Raw genomic sequence first — 25,132 nt, forward strand, 5'->3', positions numbered from 1 at the left:
GCGGCCTCAGAAAGAAAAAGGTTGAGAACCTGATTCAAAAAATTATGCAGTGTTGACCTGATTTACTCTACCAGCATGTTTAACAGCACTGGGTGAAGAAGGGGATCCACACAGACTTTCTGACTTAGATCCACCTGAGAAATTAAAATACAGTGAAAATTTACTGAAAAGGTAAAAATATTACCTTCCAATTAGAAACTCCAACAACTTATCATTATCTATATAAAGGCACTTGTATGCATGCCTCACCCCCCATCACCATAGTATCCCAGCACCTCACAATCTTTAGTGTATTTAACCTCAACACCCTTAAGAATTAGGGAAGAACTATTATCCCCGTTTGACAGAACTTAGGCACAGAGAGAGAAGTGACTTGCCCAAGGTCATACAGTAAGCCAAGGGAGACCAGGGAATTGAACTTTGCCCCCTCTCCACTGGATCACAGAGAACACTTTTGGGGCCATACAGAAAACAGAGTACAAAAGATTTAATCAACAGGACCACCCTCTCCAACACACATGTAATGATAGGCAACGGCCACCTCTGTGATTAATGTAGTTTACATATACATTCGACAACCTCATCACCACACTTATATGCTAGAAGTGACAAAGGTCAATATACAGCAGGTCACTTGGACTGAAAAACAGCTGAAGCTGCTCCCACAGCAATGAATACACAGACATCTTGAATGCAGTAAAATATATTTTAGTTTTCACTCTCCCTACGTCACACTTCAGAGATGGGACAGAAGAAGTGAATTTTTAAGAGGAATGTGAATGAGGTATGAGGAAATCTGACCAATTAGGTTTGGGAAGTGAATTCCAGGGGTAGGGCACAGGATTTAAAAGAGACATGGAGAAACGTGTGAGATAAGGTGGCACTGGCAGAATGAAGCTAGCATTGGCAGAATGAGGGGGCAAGGGGAAATGTGAAAGGAGACAGTTCAGAGACACAAAGCCTTGATGGTAAGTACAAGACGTTTATATCTGATGCACAGTGAGGTGGACAAGTGACTCAGGGTCAGAAACAGGGTGCAGCACAGATATGAAACTTCATTTCAGATCTATTTGGCTAGAATCCTTGAATACCTTTTCTTCTTCAGCTTTAGTTGACAGCCAATAGGTGATGTACGTAATGGAGTATCTACACAGACACTGCACCACCCTAATTACATAGACCTAAGCACTACGCCTCTCACACAGGTGGAGTTGTTAGGTTGGTGTAGTGGGTGACTTACATCAGCGGGAGCAATGCTGTAGTGTAGAATAGGCCTGATTTGAGACTCTCCTCATGGAGAGAATTGATATGACAAATGCTGCTTTAAATGGCCAGGATGAAGAGGAACTTTTTTCAGTGGCTTTAAATGCTCTGGGGGCTTATGTAAAGGTTCCAAGGAGGGCATCTTACCACCTCGGGAGATACTGCAATTCTCCATTCCTTCAGAGGCTAGTGATTAACAAAGGGGGCACCCCCCCTCACTTTTTCTTAGGAAAGGGCTCTACTTTAAACGAGTCCTACAAAAAGTGGAAACTAGGTCAAATAAAGGATGAATATGAACAAATAACACATGTATGTAGGGACAAAATTAGAAAGGCCAAGCCGCAAAATGAGATTAAGCTACTAGAGATGTAAACGGTACCAAAAAAACGTTCTGCAAATACTTTAGAAGCAAGAGGAAGACCAAGGACAGGGTAGGTCTGTTACTCAACGAGGGGAGAACAACACTAACAGAAAATGTGGAAATGGCATAAGTGCTATATGACTTTGTTTCAGGTTTTCACAAAGAAGGTTGGTGGTGACTGAACATCTAACATAGTGAATGCCAGTGAAAATGAGGTAGGATCGGAGGCTAAAATAGGGAAAGAACAAGTTAAAAATTACTTAGACAAAAATTACTTAGATGTCTTCAAGTCACCAGGGCCTGAAGAAATACATCCTAGAATACTCAAGCAGCTGACTGAGGAGATATCTGGGCCATTAGCAATTATCTTTGACAAGTCATGGAAGACAGGAGAGATTCCAGAGGACTGGAAAAGGGCAAATTAGTGCCCATCTATAAAAAGGGAAATAACGACAACCCAGAGACTAGTCAGCTTAACTTTGGTACCCTGAAAGATAATGGAGCAAATAATTAAGCAATCGATTTGCAAACACCTAGAGGGAAATAAGGTGATAAGTAACTGTCAGCATGGATTTCACAAGAACAGATCTTGTCAAAACAACCTAATGGCTTTCTTTGACAGGGTAACAAGGGCCCCACACTACAAGAAGGATGTGAAAAAATTGGAAAATGTCCAGCGGAGGACAACAAAAATTATTAGGGGACTGGAACACATGACTTATGACGAGAGGCTGAGGGAACTGGGGTTGTTTAGTCTGCAGAAGAGAAGAATGAGGGGGGGATTTGATAGCTGCTTTCAACTACCTGAAAGGGGGTTCCAAAGAGGCTGGATCTAGACTGTTCTCAGGGGCAGCAGATGACAGAACGAGGACTAATGGTCTCAAGTTGCAGTGGGGGAGGTTTAGGTTGGATATTAGGAAAAACTTTTTCACTAGGGGGGTGGTGAAGCACTGGAATGCGTTACCTAGGGAGGTGGTGGAATCTCCTTCCTTTGAAGCTTTTAAGACAAAGCCCTGGCTATGATGATTTAGTTGGGGATTGGTCCTGCTTTGAGCAGGGGGTTGGACTAGATGACCTCCTGAGGTCCCTTCCAACCCTGATATTCTATGGTTCTATGCCTTGTGGATAGGGGGAAGTGGTAGATGTGGCATATCTTGACTTTAATAAGGCTTTTGATACTGCTTCACATAACAGTCTCATGTCCCATAAACAAACTACAGAAATACAACTTAGATGGAGCTACTATAAAGTGGGTGCCTAACTGGTTAGAAAACTGCTCCCAGAGAGTAGTTATCCGTGGTTCACAGTCATGCTGGAAGGGCATATCAAGTGGGGTCCCTCAGTTCTGGGTCCAGTTCTGTTCAATATTTTAAGCAATGATTTAGATAATGGCATAGAGAGAACACTTATAAACTTTGCGGACAATACGAAGCTAGAAGGGGTGGCAAGTGCTTTGGAGGATAGGATTAAAATTAGAAATGATCTGGACAGTCTAGAGAAATGCTCTGAAGTAAACAGGATGAAATTCAATAAGGACAAATGCAAAGTATTCCACTTAGGAAGGAACAATAGTTGATGACCTCTCAAGGTCCCTTCCAATCCTATGATACTACATCTCAGCAGGATGATTTTTCTCATCTGTTCCAGGTTAGGAAATGTCTGCCTGCTCAGGAAATTGGAGAAGGGAGCAAGCCATCATACCAAGGATCTTTGGCAATCATCTCCTCATTGAAGGAGGACCTGGCCTCATCCTAGGTATTCTGTATCACTCTTAAAATCCTTCCTGAATCAGTGGTCTTTGAGAAAAGTAGCATTCCCCGCACAAGATAATGACAAAGGCTGCTGCAGGAAATGGATCCCCTCTGCCTGGCTGCTGATTTGAGAAGGTTCATTTCCTTATCCTGTTTGAATAAGCACTTTGTGCTTATTAGGAATGGTTTAAAACCATTTATGGGGGAAGGGGTCAAATGCTTAAACTTATTCAGAATGCAGTAGTTTAAGATGACAAGAATAGCTCTGGTGCCAGCCTTCGTGGATGTACGATGCAATGAAATGGAATCTAAAGTTTGAAAATGGAGCTAACAGGGATTCTGAGAAAAATGGAAACAGCCTCTGGAAACAGAAAACTAACTCTTCCCCACACACAGGCCCAGATCCTCAAAACGTATTTAAGCACCTAACCTCCACTGAGCTTCAAAAGGTAGTTAGGCACCTACCTTCCATTGATTTCAATCTAATTTAGGAGCCTAAATAACTTTGAGGATCTGGGCCATGCAGCTCTAATGGAAATCATGTCTAGTCTTTCCAGGTGACGGGGGTGCCCTTAAGGCAGGAGGAGGACTAAGAAGGGAAATTAGACAATTGCATCTTGTCCCCTTGAAAAAGGATGGTTCAGTACTATGTCGGTATATTTGATGAGATATTAATCCAGACCCATTTAGCCAATCTCATTAAATACTCCAAAATGATAGGGTCTGTTTAAGATGTCTTAGAATGTATCTGGGTTTCATACCTGTAGCTCCTTTATACTGTGGGCACTCTTTTTTAATGTGGCCTTCTCTCCCACAGTTAAAACAACGTTTTTCTCTTAAGTCCCTGTCCTCCTGCCGCTTCCACTTCTCTGCTGACTGCCTGGAAGCCTTCTCTCTTCCTGTGTCCGGTGTTGCTCTCCCTAGTTTGTTTTTCTGAGGTGTACATAATATCGTTCCTTCCTTCATTGAGGTATCTTTTTCCTCTTTGCTGCTTTTCTCGTTGTTCTCGATGTACCTTTGGTTTTTAATATCTTCATGATCATGTCGTCGTCTCAACCTGCAGAAGCAAAACAGTGACATAAAAACAAATAGGCTTTGTCAGATGGAGAAAAGAAACTTTGTGTTAAATAGTATATTCTTAAAGAGGATTTATGTGACATGCAACAAAAATGAATAAACGTATCTCTCTTTTTCCTAAAAGTCTACGTGGTGGGAGAACCAACATAAAATATTTAGTAATATTCATTTATGTAGTTGAGGAAAAAACTTTCTGCTGAATTCTAATGGAAAATATGAGCAATATGTAGTAAAAAAGCACCATACAATCAACTATGGCGAAAAAGCAAGACATCTTTACAACCAAAGTGTCTAACTCTAGGAGTAATTTTCATGGATTTCTCACCTAGCTCTACAAACTTCTACCCGGTTACAAAACCCTGAATATAAAGTACTCAGTCCACATTAGATTGGTTTAAGTTTTCTCAAATCTGGACTGACAGCACTGTTATACAAATAAGAAATGTTGACTTTTAAACATGGTGATTTCATATTACATACTGTATATACACAGAGACGCATCTAAGGGAAAAAATTTATGACGTAAAGCTCAAAAACCCCCTCCACCATACAATCAACCATGGCTGCTGCAGTCCATCCACTTAAGAGAAAGGCTCTAAGCAAAATGCTAAAAAGAAATTTAATATAATTAAAACTGGAACCAATGGTGGTAGTTTCAAAAATGCTTGTGTTTCAGAGCCACTTAGAGGCTTTTGAAAATATACCCGATATTCTTTATTTGGGACTTCTGCTATGCTACATTTGCTTAAGCCAGGGTGCATGGGTTCTTAACCTAGATGTCTAAGCAATATCCATTTCACAATTCACTAATCAAATATAAAACAACAACATCATACAGAAAAGGATACTTCAGACAGTTTCTGCTTGCGTTCCTGATTTGCTCGCTGCCAAGGAAGTGTTTTGTTGCTGCTTTTTTAAAGCTTGTTGAAGGTCTTCAGGCCAAACGGTTCCCCCCAAAATAGGTTTGTTTCATGTCTGTAGCATGGCTAGGAATACGATTGAGTCACATTTTCCCTTCAAGGAAAGCGCTCTTAAGGAGGCAATCCCTTACTGCAAAAGCCCATGTTCTTGGAGTCAGTTGGTGAAGAACATTATCTGATCAACACTGGACTATTTTCTCCTCAGACATTTAAGCGGTTCTGCTCAAATTTTCTAACTACAAGGATGAACTCTGATTTCTGTTACTTTTACATTTCTATCAGTAATCCAAGCCCCTTAAACACTGGACCCTCCACTTGGTCAATTTTCAGTATCTCTTGAATCCAACGTTTCAGAAATTTATACAAACCCCTTGTACTACCAAAACCACACAACCCTTAAAAATATACGTACTTTTTCCTCATGGGACAGTCTTTCATGAAGTGTCCAATTTTACCACAAATTCTGCAGCATCTGTCATTTGGGGCCAGTTCTCCTTCTGTCAGGACTTCTGGGTCAAAGAAGTATTCCTAAAAGGAAAGAATGTAGTGTTGTGCACCTATTTTTTTTTCAAGATTTGGAAACCTAAACCAGCTATGACTAGTGCTAATGTAGACATGGCCTTTTTGTTGGTCAAGGGAGTGAAAAAAAACCACTGACAAAGCTACTGCTGCTCATTCGGGGTGGATTTATTTTGCTGGCAGAAGAGCTGTCTCCTGCCGGCAAAGAGCAGCTACACGGGAGACCTTTCAGTGGCGCAGCTGTAGCGGTACTAGTGTAAACATAGCCTAAGCGTGAGGCCGTATTAGCGCAAGCAGCTCCCCAAAAGAGTGAAGGTAGGTGTGCTTTGTATCACTCCATTGTGGTGCCTACTGTAGAATCAGGAAGGCCATTAACTGACCACAGCTCTACAAAGAACTCAGTTTAGCCTTCTTGACCTCCTTCGTGGCTATGAACATTATAGTCTGAATGAGAACAAAGTTACAGCCATGTTCCACTCTCTGTAATGGGACTGCAATTCAGAGCTGTATAACATGCTGACAGGTGAGGGCTTGTCCTAACTCGCTCTCTGACACACTGCTGCTTTGCTCTAGGACAGCCTGTTTAACACAACACATTTTAGACTAAGCTGTTTGGGGTAGACGACGATTTACTCTATGCTTGTACAATGGAGCCCCGACCTGGTTAATGTTAACAGGTGTTGCCACAATATAAGTGTTAAAAAAAACAAAACAACCCATCAACAACTTATAGGCAGAAGCCGAAAGAACCACCACGATGGAAGTTACCACTGAAATTTGAAAGGAAACTCTTCATTTCCCATGCATAAATTACCAATAAGTTCTTAACAGTGTGCAATTGTTTTCATCTGAGTCATGTGTGAAGCTTCACAGTAGGTAAGGGATTTAGATACCAATGTAGAGGGTGAGTGGGTGTGTATTGCTATATTCTAAAGACACTTACCATTTTTGAGGGATATTCTTTAGGAAATCCTTTTATTGGGGTACCAAATACCCTTCTGCCATTGATAAAAGCCTTCATTATAAAATTTGTCACTAGGAAATAAAAGAAAAAAAATCAATTGTCTAAAGAAATCAAGACCCTCAGCAAATTTGCGGAATGCTTGTGGACCGGGTAACTTACTTTTTCTTGATAAGCCAGCTCCAAGATTGTGGTTCAAATCAAAGGGATCTGTGTGAAGAAATCTGTAGGTATTACTAAAGTCCATATGAAAGCGAACTCTGAACCAAACTGATTAATATGAACACAAACAAGCTAATGTTGCTATTACTGATGCAGAATCAATACACTGAAATTGATTTCTCCATATCCTGAAAGAGGATATATTCAGAAGACAGAATCTCAGCAGTCCAGCTATGAACCAAATTGACCGAAATGTTGAAAAAGAGCAAATTTTTGAAGGTGAGAGGAAACCCCTCCCACCCCCGCAACCTTTCTATCAAAGTTGGATGAGCTAGAAAAACAATGTCTGCATTGACAAGATTTCCCGCATATGGACTCTGATGCAACACAGCACTTAAATATTTGGTGAACTTCAACTAAATTTTATCTCTGAGGGATTATTCGTATGCATAAAAGCGAAGCATGGATTTTTTACGTACTTTGCTGGATTAGGGTTTCAGTCTTCTAACAAAAAGGAACTGATTTAAAACATAATGCATTGCATCATTTCAACATTCTGCATAATGCTATACGAAAGCTAAGTGAAGAAATGTTTAAGCCAGTCAAACTGATTTGAAACTAGACAGTTAATCTTTTCCAAATAAGCGACATGATAAGAACTAAGTGGAGTTGGAGTAGAAGCAAGCTAAAAATCATTTTCAGCTCGTCTGTAAAACATACTAGAAAATATCATTGTTAGTAACTAGCTTTTACATTCATCTTTGAATCTGAAGAATCTCTGAATCTGAAGAATCAGGGAAAAGATTAGTTTAGTGAGCTGTAGCTCCCAAAAGCTTATGCTCAAATAAATTGGTTAGTCTCTAAGGTGCCACAAGTACTCCTTTTCTTTTTAGGGAAAAGATTATACAGTGAGACAGACAGACTATGGACTGAATTCCAGTTTTCTGAACCATTCTGATAGTCAGCCCTCAAACAAAAATGATCCTGTCTACACAATGATCTGCAACAAAATAAAATGTAAAATTCGCTTTTCAACTTTATTTCAGTTGAAAAATAAGGGCTAAATTCCAACCCTACTGAAGTCAATGGGGGGTTTTGTCCCTAACTTCTGAGAGCCAGGATTTCACTCAAGGTACTTAGCCGGAGGAAATATCCTAATCCAGCAGGATGAAAAAGTGAAAAACAACATGCGAGAAGAGCAGATTTATTCAAATGGGTTTTAAAGCAATTCCATCCATCAATGAGCTCTGTATTAATTCCTACAATACCTTCAATAACAATATATTTGGAGGTCCACTGCTTCTTGAAAGTTGTAAGCAGATTTTTTCTTCTGATGCAGATAACATGTTCTTTGAAATCAAATTCTTCCGTGTAGAAGCGGAGAAGTCCCAGCCATAGCTCCCCAACAGATTCAGTGTTTGAACCATAGTCTGGCCAACAGGCTGGCTGGAAGTTAGAGAGAAAGATTTCTTCTTCTGAGGTTCAGCAATTCAGACAGATTAAGCAAATGCACATTCATCATTTCAGAGTGTTAGATTACACATAATTGTGGTTATACACAAGTGAGGTTTAAAGTTACTCTAAATCACTTTCCATCCTTTTATATAGTTTGAAGGTTAATACTCAAATTTTGCCGTTTAAATGGTCGGTGGGTATTTTTAGCGTGAAGAGTAGAAATGTGTTGTTTCTTTTTAAACAACTTGCTGTTTATTTTTTATAGCATGCAAAATTGATATGCATATTGTTAGTTTACTGTTAGTTTTTTGTTAGTTTATTGTTAGGCTGGGTGCCCCTTCAACACAAAGTTATTCCATTGAAGGGTTATGTCACCTATCATCAGGTGGGGAAGAAAGCAGCAGTATGGCACATCGGTGGTTATTCTTTAACAAACCTGATAGGATTACTGTTGAATGCAAAGCATTCAGGTTTTGCAAAAATATTTATTCGCAGGTGCACTGGTCTCTTGTACGCTAGACAACCAACTATGTTATGGTAGCTTAACAGCACAAAATTGGGATTTTCACACATTTCCATTATATGTCAAATAGTTTTAAGTGAATGGCTTTATCCCCTATACCGCCTTGGAAATCTCAGCTTTGAGTGTTTTAATAAACTCAGAGATTTATATTTTGGAAGGTCGATTGTATTTTATTAGGCTAAGCCAATAAATATGAATATGTACAGTTCTATACAAAAAGAAAAGGAGTACCTGTGGCACCTTAGAGACTAACAAATTTATTTGAGCATAAGCTTTCGTGAGCTACAGCTCACTTCATCGGATGCATTCAGTGGAAAATACAGTGGGGAGATTTAATAATAAATTTGTTAGTCTCTAAGGTGCCATAAGTACTCCTTTTCTTTTTGCGAATACAGACTAACACGGCTTTTACAAAGAAGATACTCTGCTTTCAAGTTTCATGCTTGGATCTCTGTCTTGAGTAACATTACTCTTTTCTCCTCCGAACAAAATATCATGTCTTAAGGCATGTGCTGTTATAACAGTATCTGGCTCCATTTAACAGCAGAAAAATATTTAGCAGATTCTTTTAAGAACATTTTCAGCATCGTTCTAAACACGTTTAGATTACTAAAGCACGGTGCTGAAGTATCGCTTCACAATTCCAATCGTAAAGGCTGACACAGCTAGGTCCAATAATAGCTGACATTTTATATAACTAAATGAGAAGTTCTCATTTTCAGCCCGTATGTACAACGGATTAGCAAAAGTCATTGTTAGTAACTACCTTTTACATTCATCTCCTGCATTTTTCAAATACATGCCTTACCAGAGGTTAGTTTCACTTTACAGAGTTATTGCACGATAATGCTGTATCAGAAAAGTGAATAGAAGACTCACCAACTCATCTATTTTGTCAAAGAAATAAACATTCCAACCATCAACTAAAATTTCAGGCTTCTTTGGCTCCTTGTAGATCTAAGAACAGAAAGTTAACTAGTTAGAGCATGGCTGTTCAGACTTGATGATTTTGATCCCTATTTTGGTCAAGAGTGCACCAAAAAATATCTAACTGGGACCAATTTATTTCTTGACATACGGTACCTCTTGGAGAACAGGAATGACTGGTGGGTTTCGCTGCTGAAGAAAATAAAGCACCATAAGAGTATATGCATAGGAGGACAGGCTACCTCTAGATGCATCTCCAATGTCACACATCTGGAAAGAGAAAAGCAAATTATAAAACTTTTTACTGGGGCTGTTATCACTTTCAGAGTGCCTGAAGTGTTACTCACCTTTGTAAAGACTTTCATTGTGTAACACAGATATTTCACTCTGGAATCAATGGCTGCATAAGAGGACAAGAGTCTTGTGTTATGCAGGGCCTGTAAATAAATAAGGAAGTCAAGTATGGGAAACGGCATGAGGTGGAAAAAGTGGTAGTTAGCTAATGCCTCTGATCAGGGAGGCTTTGAAAATGACCTATTTCCTTGAGAGGAGCACAGACCTACAATGATTCACAACCACTTGCACTTGAAAAGCTTGCATATGTATGAGGGCTGTCGATTAATCGCAGTTAACTCACACGATTAACTAAAACAAATGAATCGCGATTAATCGCACTGTTAAATAATAGAATACCAATTGAAGCGTATTAAATATTTTCAGATATATTGATTTCTATTCCAACACAGAATACAAAATGTACAGCGCTCACTTTAGATCATTAGTTTTGATTGAATTTGCATTGTAAATATGAGAAACAAAAGAACCAGTATTTTTCAATTCACCTCATACAAATACCTCGTGCAATCTCCTTATCATGAAAAAAATACAAATGTCCATTTTTGTGTTACATAACTGCACTCAACAACAAAACAAGGTAAAACTTTAGAGCCTACAAGTCCACTCAGTCCTACTTCTTGTGCAGTCAATCGCTAAGACAAACAAGTTTGTTTACACTTACGGGATATACTCTGCCTGCTTCTTATTTGCAATGTCACTTGGAAGTGAGAACAGGCATTCACATGGCACTTTTATAGCTGGTGTTGCAAGGTATTTATGTGTCAGATACGCTAAACATTCATATGCCCCTTCATGCTTTGGCCACCATTTCAGAGGACCTGTTTCTATGCCGATGACGCTCGTTAAAAAAAATAATACAGTAATTAAATTTGTAAGTGAATTCCTTGGGGGGAGAATTATATGTCTCCTGTTCTGTTTTACCCGCATTCTGCCATATATTTCATGTTAGAGCAGTCTTGGATGATGACCCAGGACATGTTCGTTTTAAGAACACTTTCACAGCAGATTTGCCAAAAGGCAAAGAAGGTGCCAATGCGGGATTTCTAAAAATAGCGACAGCACTCAACCCCAGGTTTAAGAATCTGAAATGCTGTCCAAAATCTGAGAGGGACGATGCATGGAGTGTGCTTTCAGAGGTCTTAAGAGACCAACCCTCAGATGCAGACACTACAGAACCTGAACCACCAAAAAAGAAAATCCACCTTCTGCTGGTGGCATCTGACTCCGATGATGAAAACGAACATGCGTCTATCCGCTCTGCCATGGATTGTTATTGAGCAGAACCCATCATCAGCATGGACGCATGTCCTCAGGAATGGTGGTTGAAGCACAAGCATGAATCTTTAGCGCATCTGGCACGTACATATCTTGACACGCCGGCTACAACCGTGCCATGCCAACATCTGTTCTCACTTTCAGGTGACGTTGTAAACAAGAAGTGGGCACCATTATCTCCTGCAAATTGTAACCAAACTTGTTTGTCTGAGCGATTGGCTGAAGTAGGACTGAGTGGACTTGTAGGCTCTAAAGTTTTACATTGTTTTATTTTTGAATGCAGTTATTTTCTTGTATGTAATTCTACATTTGTAAGTTCAACTTTCATGATAAAGAGATTGAACTACAGTACTTGTGTTAGGTGAATTGAAAAATACTATTTCTTTTGTTTTTTACAGTGCAAATATTTGTAATCAAAAAGAAATAAAGTGAGCAGTGTACACTTTGTATTCTGTGTTGTAACTGAAATATATTTGAAAATGTAGAAAACATCCAAAAATAGTTACATAAATGGTATTCTATTATTGTTTAACAGCACAATTAATGGTTTTAATCCCTTGACAGCCCTAATATGTATGAATATACATGTGTCTGTGTGTGTACAAATGTGTGAGCACATACACTTTCACCTATTTACAACTTAAACTGTTAAGTGCACTGAATTAAAAGGCAAATGCTGCAGCTGTTTGGAGCTCAGCAAAACCACTTACCTAGTTCTGCACATTAAAACCTGTTTTATTCAGACAGGAAGCGTTCATCAGGAGAGTGGGGTTACCACCTGCTCTGGTGGGAGGAGCGTATCAAGATTCTTAACTTTCATCTACTCACAAACAATATGCAGAAGCATCCAAAAGGTAATATCTCAGAAGAGTGAAGCATCAAGCTACTACTGTATTTCTAAGACATGTGGTAGAGCATAAATTCTGGGGCAGTTCCTAAACCCACAAACCTTTCATCCCAGAAATGCAGGCACTACCAACTGACACATACAGACGTGTAACCTGACGAACAGGCTTTCACCACACCTAGCATTTAAAATAATCTCCCTCGGCTGATACAGAGACTTACTGTCTCAATGAATTTGCTTTTGAAGTCTAGAGTCGCTGATTAAATAGGTTGTTTAAAACATTTGGCCAAGTACTTGGCACATAAATTTTGCTTCCATGGAGAAGGCGAGCTGGGTTTGGGACCATTCTCAAAGTCCTGCTAACTGTAGCACCTGGGGCTTTTCATAATCCAGATAATCTACGGTTAAAACCCTCCAAGTTAAAAAGGCTTGTGTGGCCAGATTTGAATCTGGTAAAAGGAAGATTGTTTCCAGCTAATGTTTTCCACCTTTCACCAGCTTAATTCTCCAGAGCATAGCGTGCAATGGAAAGCGACTTATTTTGTTAGAGATGAGACAGCCCTGATACCTTGACAGTCCCCACACTTAACACATGCAGCGATGGTCTTCTCGCTGCCCAGGATGTTACTCCTTTCCCTCCAAGTCCTACAAAAGGATCAATGCACCCCAAAACACTGGTGTTTGCTATTATTAAGCTAACTAAATTTACTACTAGCGTACAATTTTAGCAGAAAACAGCTGCTCTGCCTCCTTTCACTTCACCCAGAAAGAGTCGAATGGAGGATTAGAACCTAAAAATCTAACTGGAATAGGTGATTTATAATCGTGATCTTACCAATGTATTATATAAACTGATGTCTACTTCAAGACTGCTTCTCACATGGAAGAACTTGACAATTGGCACTTTAGCAGTTGTTATTGGCAAGACATTTCTTAGACCTAGGAAGGAATATTAAGTTTGACTTTCACTTTAATACAATGATTATTCATTATTCATAGCGTTTCTGGCATTAGTTTTCATTTAACATTAGCTGAAAACTGAACTGTTGTTTAAATAGCAAAATAGCATAAATACTTATCTGGTACAGAGTGAATGAAATCCTCATAAAAAGGCATTTACATGTGATTTTTACAGGAATATACTGTTACACTAAACTGTAATGTCTAGCGTGTGCCATCTTCAGCATTATTAATATTATTATTAAGGTTATTTGTGAACAAATAAAAAATGGATATGTAAATACAAACCTATAACCACTGTCCAAAGGGTCAAACTTGTAACTTAGGACTTGTTTTCACGTATGTTATTAACACAGTATCAGAGTCTAATTTAGGCCTGGTTCTATAAACCTTAGAACGCTTCAATGGGCCCGGTCATGCAATGAAGGTCTACAAATGTTCACAATCTAAGTCCCCAATCCTGCTACCACTGAACTCTTCAGTGCATTAGTTATCTTAATGATATCTGTGTACTTATACCCCTGAACCTTCTGACTCCATAAATAGTGTACAAATTCATGTACACAGAACTATCCACTCTTATTCTCTAGGAAGGTACCTGAATGTTTCTTAAGCACTCTTGCTAATTCTTCAATGATTCTTATGCAATCAAGTCCCTGCAAAAGGAGAGAAAAAAAGATTTCAGTGCACTGATAACGTTTTGTGCCCATCGCAAAATTCTAGAAAAGCTATATGTAATCATTACTATTAGACCATGTCCTAGCCAAGCCATTTCAGTTCATGTGCCATTCATTGCCCGTCATTAGGCTTAAAGCCATATCATTAAAAAGACACCTAAATTGTACACGCAGCGGCATTCATACCAGACAGTTTCAAAATGTAGAGTATTTTCAAGTCAACACTAAAGGATACCCTAATATTCTTAAAAGAGTTTATGCATGCATAAACATGCATTTAAAGCATTTGCTAATTTATATAACCAAAAAGAAAGACTTGCTTCTTTCTCACCCCATCTTCGTTTTCTACCTTACCATGCATCAACACTGTGATGCTGAATCAATGTGCCTCATACATTTCCCTGTCAAACAATATTAACATTTCACTGAAGAATCTACGAATAAGCTCAACGGTAAAGGAAGAAAATCTTAAACCGGATTGGCCGACACAGCAGCAAGACACTAGCCAATTTACGTTTTTTGGTAGAAGTTCTATTTCCTTTTTCAGCGACTGCGCAAGTCCTTTTTGCAAAAGGATGTCACGAGACAGTGGTCACAGCAACAATAGCTCTATCTATAAAATACCAGTACAAGTTATACGAAAGAGCTCTAAGTCTACCTCAGAAGTTTCCAGTCCATCAATTGTCATACAGATATCAAGGTCACTTTGTTTGAAGCCAAAGCCATTTTTTGATGAGCCAAACAAGTTCAACCTGGTTCCTGTAAAGGACACGACACTATAACCACATCTGATACACCATCAGTTCAGTTTTAATAGCTAGGGTCTGATTTGGCCAATGTTGAACACCATTTTTCTGTAATAATGGACTTTACAAGGAATATTTATTAAATATAGGGCATATTTCTTCATTGTCTATGGACAATAACGCTGTACACTTACTGGTCTAATTCACTACCTTTTAAGAGTAATAAATTAAAAGGCATTTGTGTCAAAACAATGACTAAACCGTACAGCAAAATTTTCATCATTTTTGGCATTAAGAAAAAAAGGATTCACGAACAGGTGTTCTTTATAGCCAGAGTATGCACACAATTTTCATATTTCAATTTGATTTACAAGATGACAGTATCCCTGCAATATCCCATATATATATATATATATATATATATATATATATATATATATATATATATATATATATATATATATATATATATATATATATATATATATAGTCTTCTTACTATACGGTCCATTCTATGCATCCGATGAAGTGGGCTGTAGCCCACAAAAGCTTGTGCTCAAATAAATTTGTTAGTCTCTAAGGTGCCACAAGTACTCCTGTACTTTTTGCGGATACAGACTAACACGGCTGCTACTCTGAAACCTATCCCTGCAATGTCTCTTTTCTGGCTTTTGTTAATTTTTTGAACAACTTTAGTAACCTGCAGGGGCTTACGGAGCAGGTGCAGTAGTGATAGATGATTTTCAGGCCCCTATGGCAGTCTGAATAATAATGGGGATTTGGACTGGAAAAGAGGGCCTGGAAGTAACTAAATCAGTGATTAGCACAGCCCTCCACCTCTACCCTCCTCTGGTGACAAGCCACCAGTCTTAGGTATACAATGAAAATTAAGATTAAATATAAAATTTAGGATAGGTATCAAAGTTAATATATTTACTGACTTTTCAGAGATTTCAGGCAGAAGAAAACACTGTGATAATTGAATGTGACTTCCTGTGTAACTATGATACTCACAGTGTTGGAGTCCTTCAGAAATAATGAATTTAACTTCACGTCACCCCCTTGAGGCAGGGAAGAATCCCCATTTTACAAATTGGAATGAAGACACAGAGATTAAGAAATTTACCCAGGATCAAATAGGAGTCTGACACACCCAGGAACAAATTAAGTGGCAAACTAACTAGATTAGCAGCACGAGGATTTGACTAAATCCTTGAGGATCTGGATAAGCAATACAAGAACTCTCTTTGGGTTACGACACGTCTTTACAGATGCAACAATCTTTGGCCAAAAATTCCACATGCAGCCTGCATACAAATTTGGCAAGACTATGAACTGAAGCCCAGGTGGTTACCGTATATATTTCCAGAAATAGAAACCATAGCTCCAGTCTACGGAGCTTTGCTGATAGCCAAGAGTTATGCCTCTGCTTTAGAATACTCCCAGAGTGATATACAGGCAGTACATTTTTCTTTCTACACTGAGAATAAGGGCAGAAAAATAAAGCTATTTCTTAGATGAACTGAAAAGGAAGGGGATACTTTTGGCCTGATCAAGATTCCAAGGTGGGGTGCCAGGGGTTTCAGAAAGTCTGTAGCGGTCTTACAAGAATACGACTGGAACAGCGAACTTTGACGCATGAATTTGAGATGAAAATGCTAGTTATAAAAGTTTTATTATAAAATTGTGATTACTGGTTTCTTAAACAGCTATTGTTCATGCCTGCTGATGTCATGATCTTTTCTCACCAACAGGATGTAAAAAAAATATAAATGGACATGTTTTTGGAGCTTTTTGTTTGTTTGTTTTAAGAAAGAGCACAATCTCAAGGAGGCAGGGCATAATCATAGAATCATAGAATATCAGGGTTGGAAGGGACCTCAGGAGGTCATCTAGTCCAACCCCCTGCTCAAAGCAGGACCAATCCCCACCTAAATCATCCCAGCCAGGGCTTTGTCAAGCCTGACCTTAGAAACTTCAAAGGAAGGAGATTCCGTTACCTAGGGAGGTGGTAGAATCTCCTTCCTTTGAAGTTTTTAAGGTCAGGCTTGACAAAGCCCTGGCTGGGATGATTTAGGTGGGGATTGGTCCTGCTTTGAGCAGAGGGTTGGACTAGATGACTTCCTGAGGTCCCTTCCAACCCTGATATTCTATGATTATGCCCTGCCTCCTTGAGATTGTGCTCTTTCTTAAAACAAACAAACAAAAAGCTCCAAAAACATGTCCATTTATATTTTTTTTATAATGTATGAGGTGGAAACATCAAGCTTTAACAGTGAGCTGAGATTATTGCAACAGAAAATATTCCCAATTAATCTGAAGGCCTATAGCAGAGTCTTAAACAACTGAACAGAATATTTTAAGAAGTAGTTTAAATTAGCTAACTTTGTTCTTTATACTGGTACAATGAAATTGTTGAAAATACTAAAAAAGTGAAACTTAAAAAAAAAAAACTAAATATGAGTATGAAAAGAAGCTACACAATTACCTGGAAACTCCTGTCTGATGAAGCTTTCCAGATTTTGCCGTATATGTTGACGAGCCTGATCCTCTATAACATTTGGAGCAAAATCCTCTTTAAAAAAAGCCAGAAACACACCCATTCAGGCAAAATATGTAAAAACATTGCCACAGTTAAGTGACAGGAAGGGGGAAAAAAGGAAATTGATGTGGGAGGGGAAGAGAGGGAGGAGTGGGTAGAAGCAGACAAATACTAAGTCAAACAAAAAAATACATTAGGAAAACAGTCGTTTTGCCTGGTCAGAAGTGAAGGGTGCCATACTGAAAGATCAAACGAATGGGGGGGGGGGGAGGGGGGCGGAAATGGTTCAAAAAATCTGAAGTCAGCATATCGTTCTTTCTAGTAATGGTCCTGCCTTTGTTCTTTCAAACAGCAATTTCTGGTAATGAGATACAAAATATCACACAAAGAACCGCACTGAAGAGGGTCGGACAACATTTTTGGAAAAAGGATGCCTCAGATAGGCTCTGAAGTCTACGTGTAGATGCCTAAATTTCAGGAATATCCAATATCCAGCAGCTTTCATTGACTCCATGTTTAGTTCAAGGAGTCATGAGAGCAGCCTACACACTTTGGATTTTTACTCTTTGGAGGTACAATTTAGACTTATGAATATAACAAGTATCAGGTGCAATTTAGCAATTAAACTAATGTCATTACCCTACAGAATCTCACCTGTTGTACTAAGTTTGCTACTTTCAAAACCCAGCTCCACTGATGCTGTTGACCTCAGAGAATTCCCTAAAGTACTATTAAAATCTAGCTAACTAATTCATATTTTCCATAAACATATTGAAAGAGTGCAGTATTGATGACTTACTGTAACACTGGATGCAAACTTGATCTAAAATATTTGAAAACTTGGGTGTCAACGCTGGCAAAGGGTCTAGCTCAATTTTTTTGAAGTCTTCTGGACAATCCCTCTTTAGGTGACCTTCTCGTCTGCACAAGCTACATACAACCATAGGAGACTGCGTGAATAGAAAGCAAGACATTTTTTAAGTCTACGGCCCTTTCAGGAATCAGAACTATACTTAGTAATATTTCCTGGTGGTTAGATGTTAAAAGCTTACCTTGCCCTTTGTGAAAGCGGGTTTATTAAATTCATAAAAGAGCTCAGATTCCATAAATTGTCCTATTAGTATGCCCTCTTCACAAAGGCTTCCTTTCTCTATAAAATCCTCTTCATTCAAATCTACCCTTAGAGATTTAGCTACATGTTTTCCCAGCTCTGTCTCTTCATATTTAACAGAGACGGACAATTCTTCCTCAGACAGTGCATCTTCATCCCCAGATGCAGTGTAAGTATTGTCCAGCTCATCATCTTGTCCAGTCACAATACCACCACATTCTCTTTGGTTTAGGAGAAAACTCTGTTCTCCCTCCTCTTCCTCTCCTTCCTCATCTGAGTTATTCATTTCAGATAACGAAGGTGCACGTTTGTTCAGGGAATCATCCAGTTCATCAGTCCCCTCTGTGCTCTCCTCATCCATGTCAGCCTTATCGTCGAGTATTACATTGCACTCTAAACCAAACTCATCACTCTCTCTGACTACAGTGCTATGAACACCTTCAGAGTCCGAAATACTGTATGTTTCAATATCATGCTCACTTGCTGGAATAGGGAGATCTCCATTTTCACTGTAGTCATCCAAGCCTTGATCAATAACTATCACATTTTTCTGCCATTTCTCATCTTGGTCATGTTCTTCCTCTTCCTCCTCCTCCTCCTCATTTCCACTTTCTGTCTCTACACAGCTTGGTTTAAAGTTCTCATTATCACCAGAAATCATCTCTTCAATTACAAAGTCTGAATCTTCCTGAGCAATTCCCAAATGTCCTATATCATCTGCCAATTCTTCTTTGGTCACGCTTTCAGAGACAAACACCTTTGAAGGATCAACTGTACATGCCTGAGGCGTGTCTATACTTCTGTCAATAATATTAATACAATCAGCTGCTACCACTTCCCCCATTTGGTCAGCTACGTTTTGCGTATCGGTGGCATCATGCTTTATGGCATCCTTTTCAGGTTCTAATCTTTGTGATGTCTCCTCATTGACATTCAAAGGCTTTTTGGGGCTGGATTTTGTAGGTTTTTTGTGGGGCAAGGCAAAATATTTGTAAGTTGCCCTTAAGCAGTGAAGAATATATTCATAGACTAGCTGACTGTTCAGAGTTCTTGCCACATTCCTCTTTACTGAGTAAGGGTCTGAAAGAAAAAGAAAGCCAGGAGCTAACTGAATACAGAAATCTAACACTTCATTGATGGATATAAAGAAGCAGCAAAGACAGGTTTGATTAGTCCTGTTTTGTTTTACAACAAATTTTAGATATATTGTCAATTAATTTAATGAACTGTTTTAGGAACGCATTAGCAATAAATAGAGCTCTAGACTATGTGGAGGAAACTGTATATGTTTAATACATTTTATAATATCACACAGAAACATATGCCTGAAATTGTTTTGCTAACATATCTGACAGCGTACTTGGTAAGTCAGAGGGCCGATAAGTCTTAATTGACAGACTTCAGGTACCTTCCACAGCCATGCGCTTTTTAGGCCAGTCCTTTGATTCACGAGACACTGGTTCTTTGAGTCGTATACTGATGACCAGATCAGCCAAATTAAACTCCAAGGCATAGAAGCGAAGCAGTTCTACCCAAAGCTGCCCAACTGGTGCTGAACACTGGTGTCCTGAATCAAACACTAAGGGAACCTGTTAATTAGAAAGCAAAACCCTCTTCAGTTTTAAGGTGGATGAAAAACCCTCTTTTATGGGGCAGAAAAATCATTCTGCCAGTCTTAAACTTGCTTTTCACTGACACACAGTCATGTCTGCGACAAGTATGCAGGTCTCAACAATAAAAATTAATGCTCTACTCAAACAAGGGAAACTACAACATTATGAGAGTTAAACACACACTTTACAGCTACAGAAGAGAACAATTGAAAGAGATAGTTATCTTAATTTACACTAACACCTCAAACTCTTATAAATCAAATGGAATAACGGTTGGACAGCGACATGTATGATTATGGCTAATATTAATCATGATTGTGTATTTACATAAAAATGTTCCTGTGCTATAATTAATACATTTCAAAGTGAGCATTTCAGAGCATAAAAACCTCAGTTAGGGTGAAAGATATAGCCTCATCAAATGCAAAACATTCTTCAGAAAGAATCACCCCATATGGTCACTTAAATGTACAGGCACAAAATGTGCGCTTCAAGCAAGAAGGGGAGGCGACAGACAGAGCAAATTACACAGTTTAAAATCTTTGTGGATATTTATTCTGCCAACTCTGAAAGTTTATCCTCTTTGGTTGGAGTTGTTTCTTAGGGCTAACCATCAATAATTTGGCATGAAGCAAAAGACGTGGATGCTGGGATTCAGTGCTAATCCAGTTTGGTATTGTGACAAATTATTGACACAGTCTTTTAGAGTACATTATGCTTTTCCTTAGATTCAGGTGGTCCTAGCTTTTACGGCTATACATTATCTTAATATACTTTGTAAGAATTTAGTTTACGTGAATTTTATAATGGCTCTGATTTATAAACACAGCACAAATTATTTTTAAAAGATTTCATATTTTTGCTATATAAAGATTGCTTAGTATTTTACCAAATAAGATCTTTTTAGACAAACGTCATGGAGTATTTTACACTTAAAAAATTATAAATGTTAGCCATTGTTGGATTAAGTTTATGTAACTTCTGTATTATAAAACACTCCCATGTGCGATTTGGACTGAATTTATACAGTTATGCTATTTCTAAAAAGAGCAATGCTATTAGATAAGAAAAATAGTAGTTTGAAATTAAGAGTTACTCAGTTGACACAGTCAAGTTTGAAAAAGGATTTTTGGAATTCTGTCAACTACAGTTGTCCCCTAGTTTAACAAATATTAACAACCCAGGACTGTGACCCTGGGACCTCTTGGTGCCAACTGGCTGAGGGCACAGGGGATCTGGTATCTGCATACTGGTTCACTGAAGCGGTCTCTAATGAAAACCTGTGGCACACTGGTCAGCATAATCATTGTGAGATGTGTGTACCGATAATATGTAAGGAGTTACGTATACATAGACCTTAAGCACATAATTTTCAGTGCGAGTTAAGGCAGGTCACCAGAAGGGGATCTACATACTCCTGCCAGGCAAGAGAGAAGAGATGCTTATCTCTGGCTCGCTGGTCAAGTGCATTATGTATTGTCTACTTCACAAATGGAAGCCTACCTACTATCTGAGCACAAGGCTAATCAAGAGATTGTAAAAACCGACAAGAAAGGCGCATAGAGGAAAAAACAACTAATGGGAGGAGAGGAGGGGAATCCTGTTCACAAGTTAAGACAATGGATTTTTGTACGGTAACGGTAAAGAGACAAACTGCATCTTTCACCTAGGAGACAAGCTGACAGCATGCTTCTCTTATGAACAGAGGGTCACAACCAACCTTGCTGCTAAAAGCCGGGAGAAAGATTTTTTGGATGAGACAACCTTTATCAGACAGGAAAAAAAAGTGTTGTTCGTTAAGTTTAGGCCTTGGCTCTTTTTCGGTAAACTTATACTTGTTTTCACTATAAACAAATCTAATGCCATGTGTTAAGCTGAGCTGTGGTCTAAGGAGTAACTGGGAAGCTGTGGTGAACTGCTCCTTTGGGAACAGTGGGTCTGGTAATTGTGTGAGTGTCCAGTGGTGTAGGGACTGGTCACTGCAGGCGTGCCTGGAGGACTCGGGTGCTGGAGTGTGCCTATCACTAACCTGGAAAAAGAGAGTGGGGCCTGTGGAGGTCTGGAGGGGAAGTTTGCGTTTTCAGTAGCTGATGGAGTCAGAGAGTGATCCACAGTGGGCGTAGAAAAGGCTTCCACATAGCGAGGTGCCTTACAACCCTGGGTATCCCTGGCAAACATCACCAATACCTTAAGATTTAGAATTACTTCCTGGTCTCCTACTACTTGTCACATTTGTCTTTAGATGTCGCATACGCAACAGAAAACCAGTCACTGAATTAGAGAGACAAGGTGGGTAAGATAATACATTTTTATCTCCACCCACTTTGTCTCTCTAATATCCTGGGACTGACACGGCCACGACACTGCACACAGCCACTAAATTATGCAGGTTAGCTTCGCAATACATCAACAATTTTACTTCACTTAAAATAAAGATGGGTGGTCATTGCTGAGAGTAGCAGTAGTGATTTCTAGATTACTACTGAAGTAACTGAAATGGTTCAGACCTTGCCCCTTTTAGGAGAAGCTTCTTTTGCAGAATCAGCATCATCAACAGCAGGATTATACTCCCAGACCACGATATCATTCTCAACATCTTTAAGGTTGAAGTTTACTAATTTGTTTAAGGAGAATCCTCCAATCTGGAGAGTGCAGAGGAAAAGAGGAAAAAACACCAGACACTTTTTTTATCTGAAGGATTTCAAACCAACATCCTCCATACTATTAATCATCCAGAAAAAAGTCAGTATTTTAAAGACGTACAAAAATCATCATATACTATACCCATAATAAAGACAGGCTTACTGAATTCTCATTCGATAGGGTTCTTCCTCCCCAGGTAATCGGCTTTCTGATTAAATGTCACCAATGCGCACTACAACTCCATTAGTCGATTTTCAAAATAAGAAATTACACGCAGTATCCATCTACTTATGATTTCTATTGGTATCTTTACTTTGTTAGAGGTTCCGTCACGTGGCTTTAAATAAAATTTTATACATACATCGATTTGACTCGTTAACCAAGATCAAGAGCTGTATGTAAATAGCAAGTCTGTAAACAATTCTGAAATATGCTAAGGATAAAATAGATCAGTGTTTGAAGAAGTTTATTATAGGCCTAGGATAAACGTTAAGTGCCTAAGTCCCACTCAAAAGTTAGAGAGTTGTTTTTGAAAAAAATTACACATAGGATACCACCTTAATTAATCCCCCTTGTGCCCAGGCACGATGATACAGTCTTTAACTACATAATTGCATATTATTTTTTCCATAGGACCCCCGCCACATCAGTGCGCAGTATGGACCTGCGGTATGGGTGAATCAGGACTGTGCAGCCAAGGAGATGGGGCCACACACTGAACAATGAGAAAACAAAAGAGCGAATAACTGCTCATTAAGTGAGCACTGTCCATTCCGTTCACTGAATGAGGCTAGTATCCTGTGGAAAATAATATGTGATCACGTAATTAAAGACTGCATCATAATGCTTGCGCACAAGGGGAAGGAATTAAAATTGCTCAACCAAACTTAATTGTGGCATGTTCTTGTCACATATATTATGCACACAAAAACTATATTGATATTTTGCTGTTGGTGACTAAGTGTCTTACTCTCCTGCACAAGGGATAGGCAAGACACAAGCAAGTAATAATTTACAATTATAACAGAAAATATCACCCTCAGATTGATAAGACTTAAGTAGCACATACCCACAATCCCAAATAAACAGGCAGAAATGGCTCTTTCCTCTGTTGTAGAAAGAAAATGACCATTAAAGCAAACACGTAAGATGGCAAACCTCCTTCTTCAGGACGATCAGCACAACACAGCTGTAAAAAAAATTGAAACACGTTAATATTTTTTCCGCATCAAGCTTTTTATTACAAATAGTCTTTTTGGTATCGATCATCATTCTCCTATTTGCAAAACCGTCAATTTAAATACCGGAAGAGAGCGCGAAGATTTACATAACTCGTTTGTCCCCATGTTGTGGGATGTGTTTGGTTCCAAAGGACTTCATGTAGTCATTAAAATCACAGCCGGTGTTCTAGCGTAAGAATACTGAAATCACTTTTCTTGTATGCATTCCATTCTGACAATCTTCCAGCCAATCAAGCTACTGGTTGTACGCAACAGTTGGGATTTGCAGTGAGGGTGAAGGGAAATTGCGTCAATGAGATCTCGGCATAATTCCCTTCAGCTCCTTTAACGAACTGCTCATTTTCAGTTTAAAGAGTTATGGTATAATAAATTCAGAAATTGTGACTCTTATCTTTGTACTGTAATCTCCTCAAGCTATTTCAGAAATCAAGACTTCAGGTGGCATATATGGTATGTATACCCAGAGTACTGTCTAACATTCACAAAGATGACTGGCTTATTTAGGACTTCAAACTTCACCATTTTAAAGCGACTTGCTACATGAAATAAACATACCCTACCTTCCGTCAAACATATATCATACTTGCATCAAACACTCAAAGATTTCACTCATTTTGTCCACATGAACTCTTCCTAATTTGTTTCCATTAACTTCAAATGTGAAAATTACCTCATATGACAAATTTTAAGAATTCTTCACAAATAATCTTCCCCTTCTATGCACTTGAGGCACTTTTGCGGCTGGTACTCAGGTGCAGAGAAGCTGGGATTTCATAAGCAATTTTTTAAAAGACTAACAGACAAAGATATGCATATCAACATCTTTATAATTTCTAAGCGTTGCTATTAATGTGGTTAGACTCTCAGCAATCACGTAACAAAAGAGCTTGTTAAGCAACATCATGGTGGATTTTTTTTGGTACGAAGTCAAGAAATTCCAGCTAGAGTTTCACATCAATCTCTATGATCATATACAAAATGCTGCCTATGTAAAGAGATCTTTAACTAGAAAGGCAAGGTGGCACAGTTGCAGTTGCTGTATACACTATAATTTAGTGCAACGATTAGATAATCTCAGTCAGTGCATGCACATAATTGGCAAAGAAAATAATATACTGCACATAACAAATATTGTATTCCTCAGAGGAGGAAAGCCTGTGGGTCACGTTTAAAGTTCAAAGACGTTTTTGAATTATAAGAA

At 38.7% G+C, this 25,132-nt stretch overlaps 1 protein-coding gene across 7 annotated transcripts in view; it reads right to left on the reverse strand.

Annotated features, from left to right (window-relative positions):
* LOC102933014 (terminal uridylyltransferase 7) overlaps window positions 1-25,132 on the reverse strand; it is a 51,899-nt gene that overhangs the window by 9,003 nt on the left and 17,764 nt on the right. For 4 of the 7 annotated variants that reach the window (XM_037901755.2, XM_037901753.2, XM_043547264.1 and 1 more), the window contains exons 10-27: window positions 23,760-23,879; window positions 22,555-22,689; window positions 19,843-20,023; window positions 18,376-19,514; window positions 18,123-18,273; window positions 17,270-17,356; window positions 14,694-14,794; window positions 13,957-14,014; window positions 13,234-13,337; window positions 10,267-10,356; window positions 10,076-10,189; window positions 9,872-9,949; window positions 8,283-8,460; window positions 7,015-7,062; window positions 6,835-6,926; window positions 5,785-5,900; window positions 4,137-4,432; window positions 58-134 (exon numbers count right to left, since the gene is read on the reverse strand). In XM_037901755.2, the coding sequence (XP_037757683.1) occupies window positions 58-134; window positions 4,137-4,432; window positions 5,785-5,900; window positions 6,835-6,926; window positions 7,015-7,062; window positions 8,283-8,460; window positions 9,872-9,949; window positions 10,076-10,189; window positions 10,267-10,356; window positions 13,234-13,337; window positions 13,957-14,014; window positions 14,694-14,794; window positions 17,270-17,356; window positions 18,123-18,273; window positions 18,376-19,514; window positions 19,843-20,023; window positions 22,555-22,689; window positions 23,760-23,879 (3,165 nt within the window). Of the gene's footprint in view, window positions 1-29; window positions 135-4,136; window positions 4,433-5,784; window positions 5,901-6,834; window positions 6,927-7,014; window positions 7,063-8,282; window positions 8,461-9,871; window positions 9,950-10,075; window positions 10,190-10,266; window positions 10,357-13,233; window positions 13,338-13,956; window positions 14,015-14,693; window positions 14,795-17,269; window positions 17,357-18,122; window positions 18,274-18,375; window positions 19,515-19,842; window positions 20,024-22,554; window positions 22,690-23,759; window positions 23,880-25,132 lie in introns of all 7 variants that reach the window. The other 3 variants (XM_043547265.1, XM_037901756.2, XM_043547266.1) reach the window with 3 other exon arrangements.

Source organism: Chelonia mydas, chromosome 5 (assembly GCF_015237465.2).
Source record: "Chelonia mydas isolate rCheMyd1 chromosome 5, rCheMyd1.pri.v2, whole genome shotgun sequence".
NCBI lineage: Eukaryota > Metazoa > Chordata > Testudines > Cheloniidae > Chelonia > Chelonia mydas.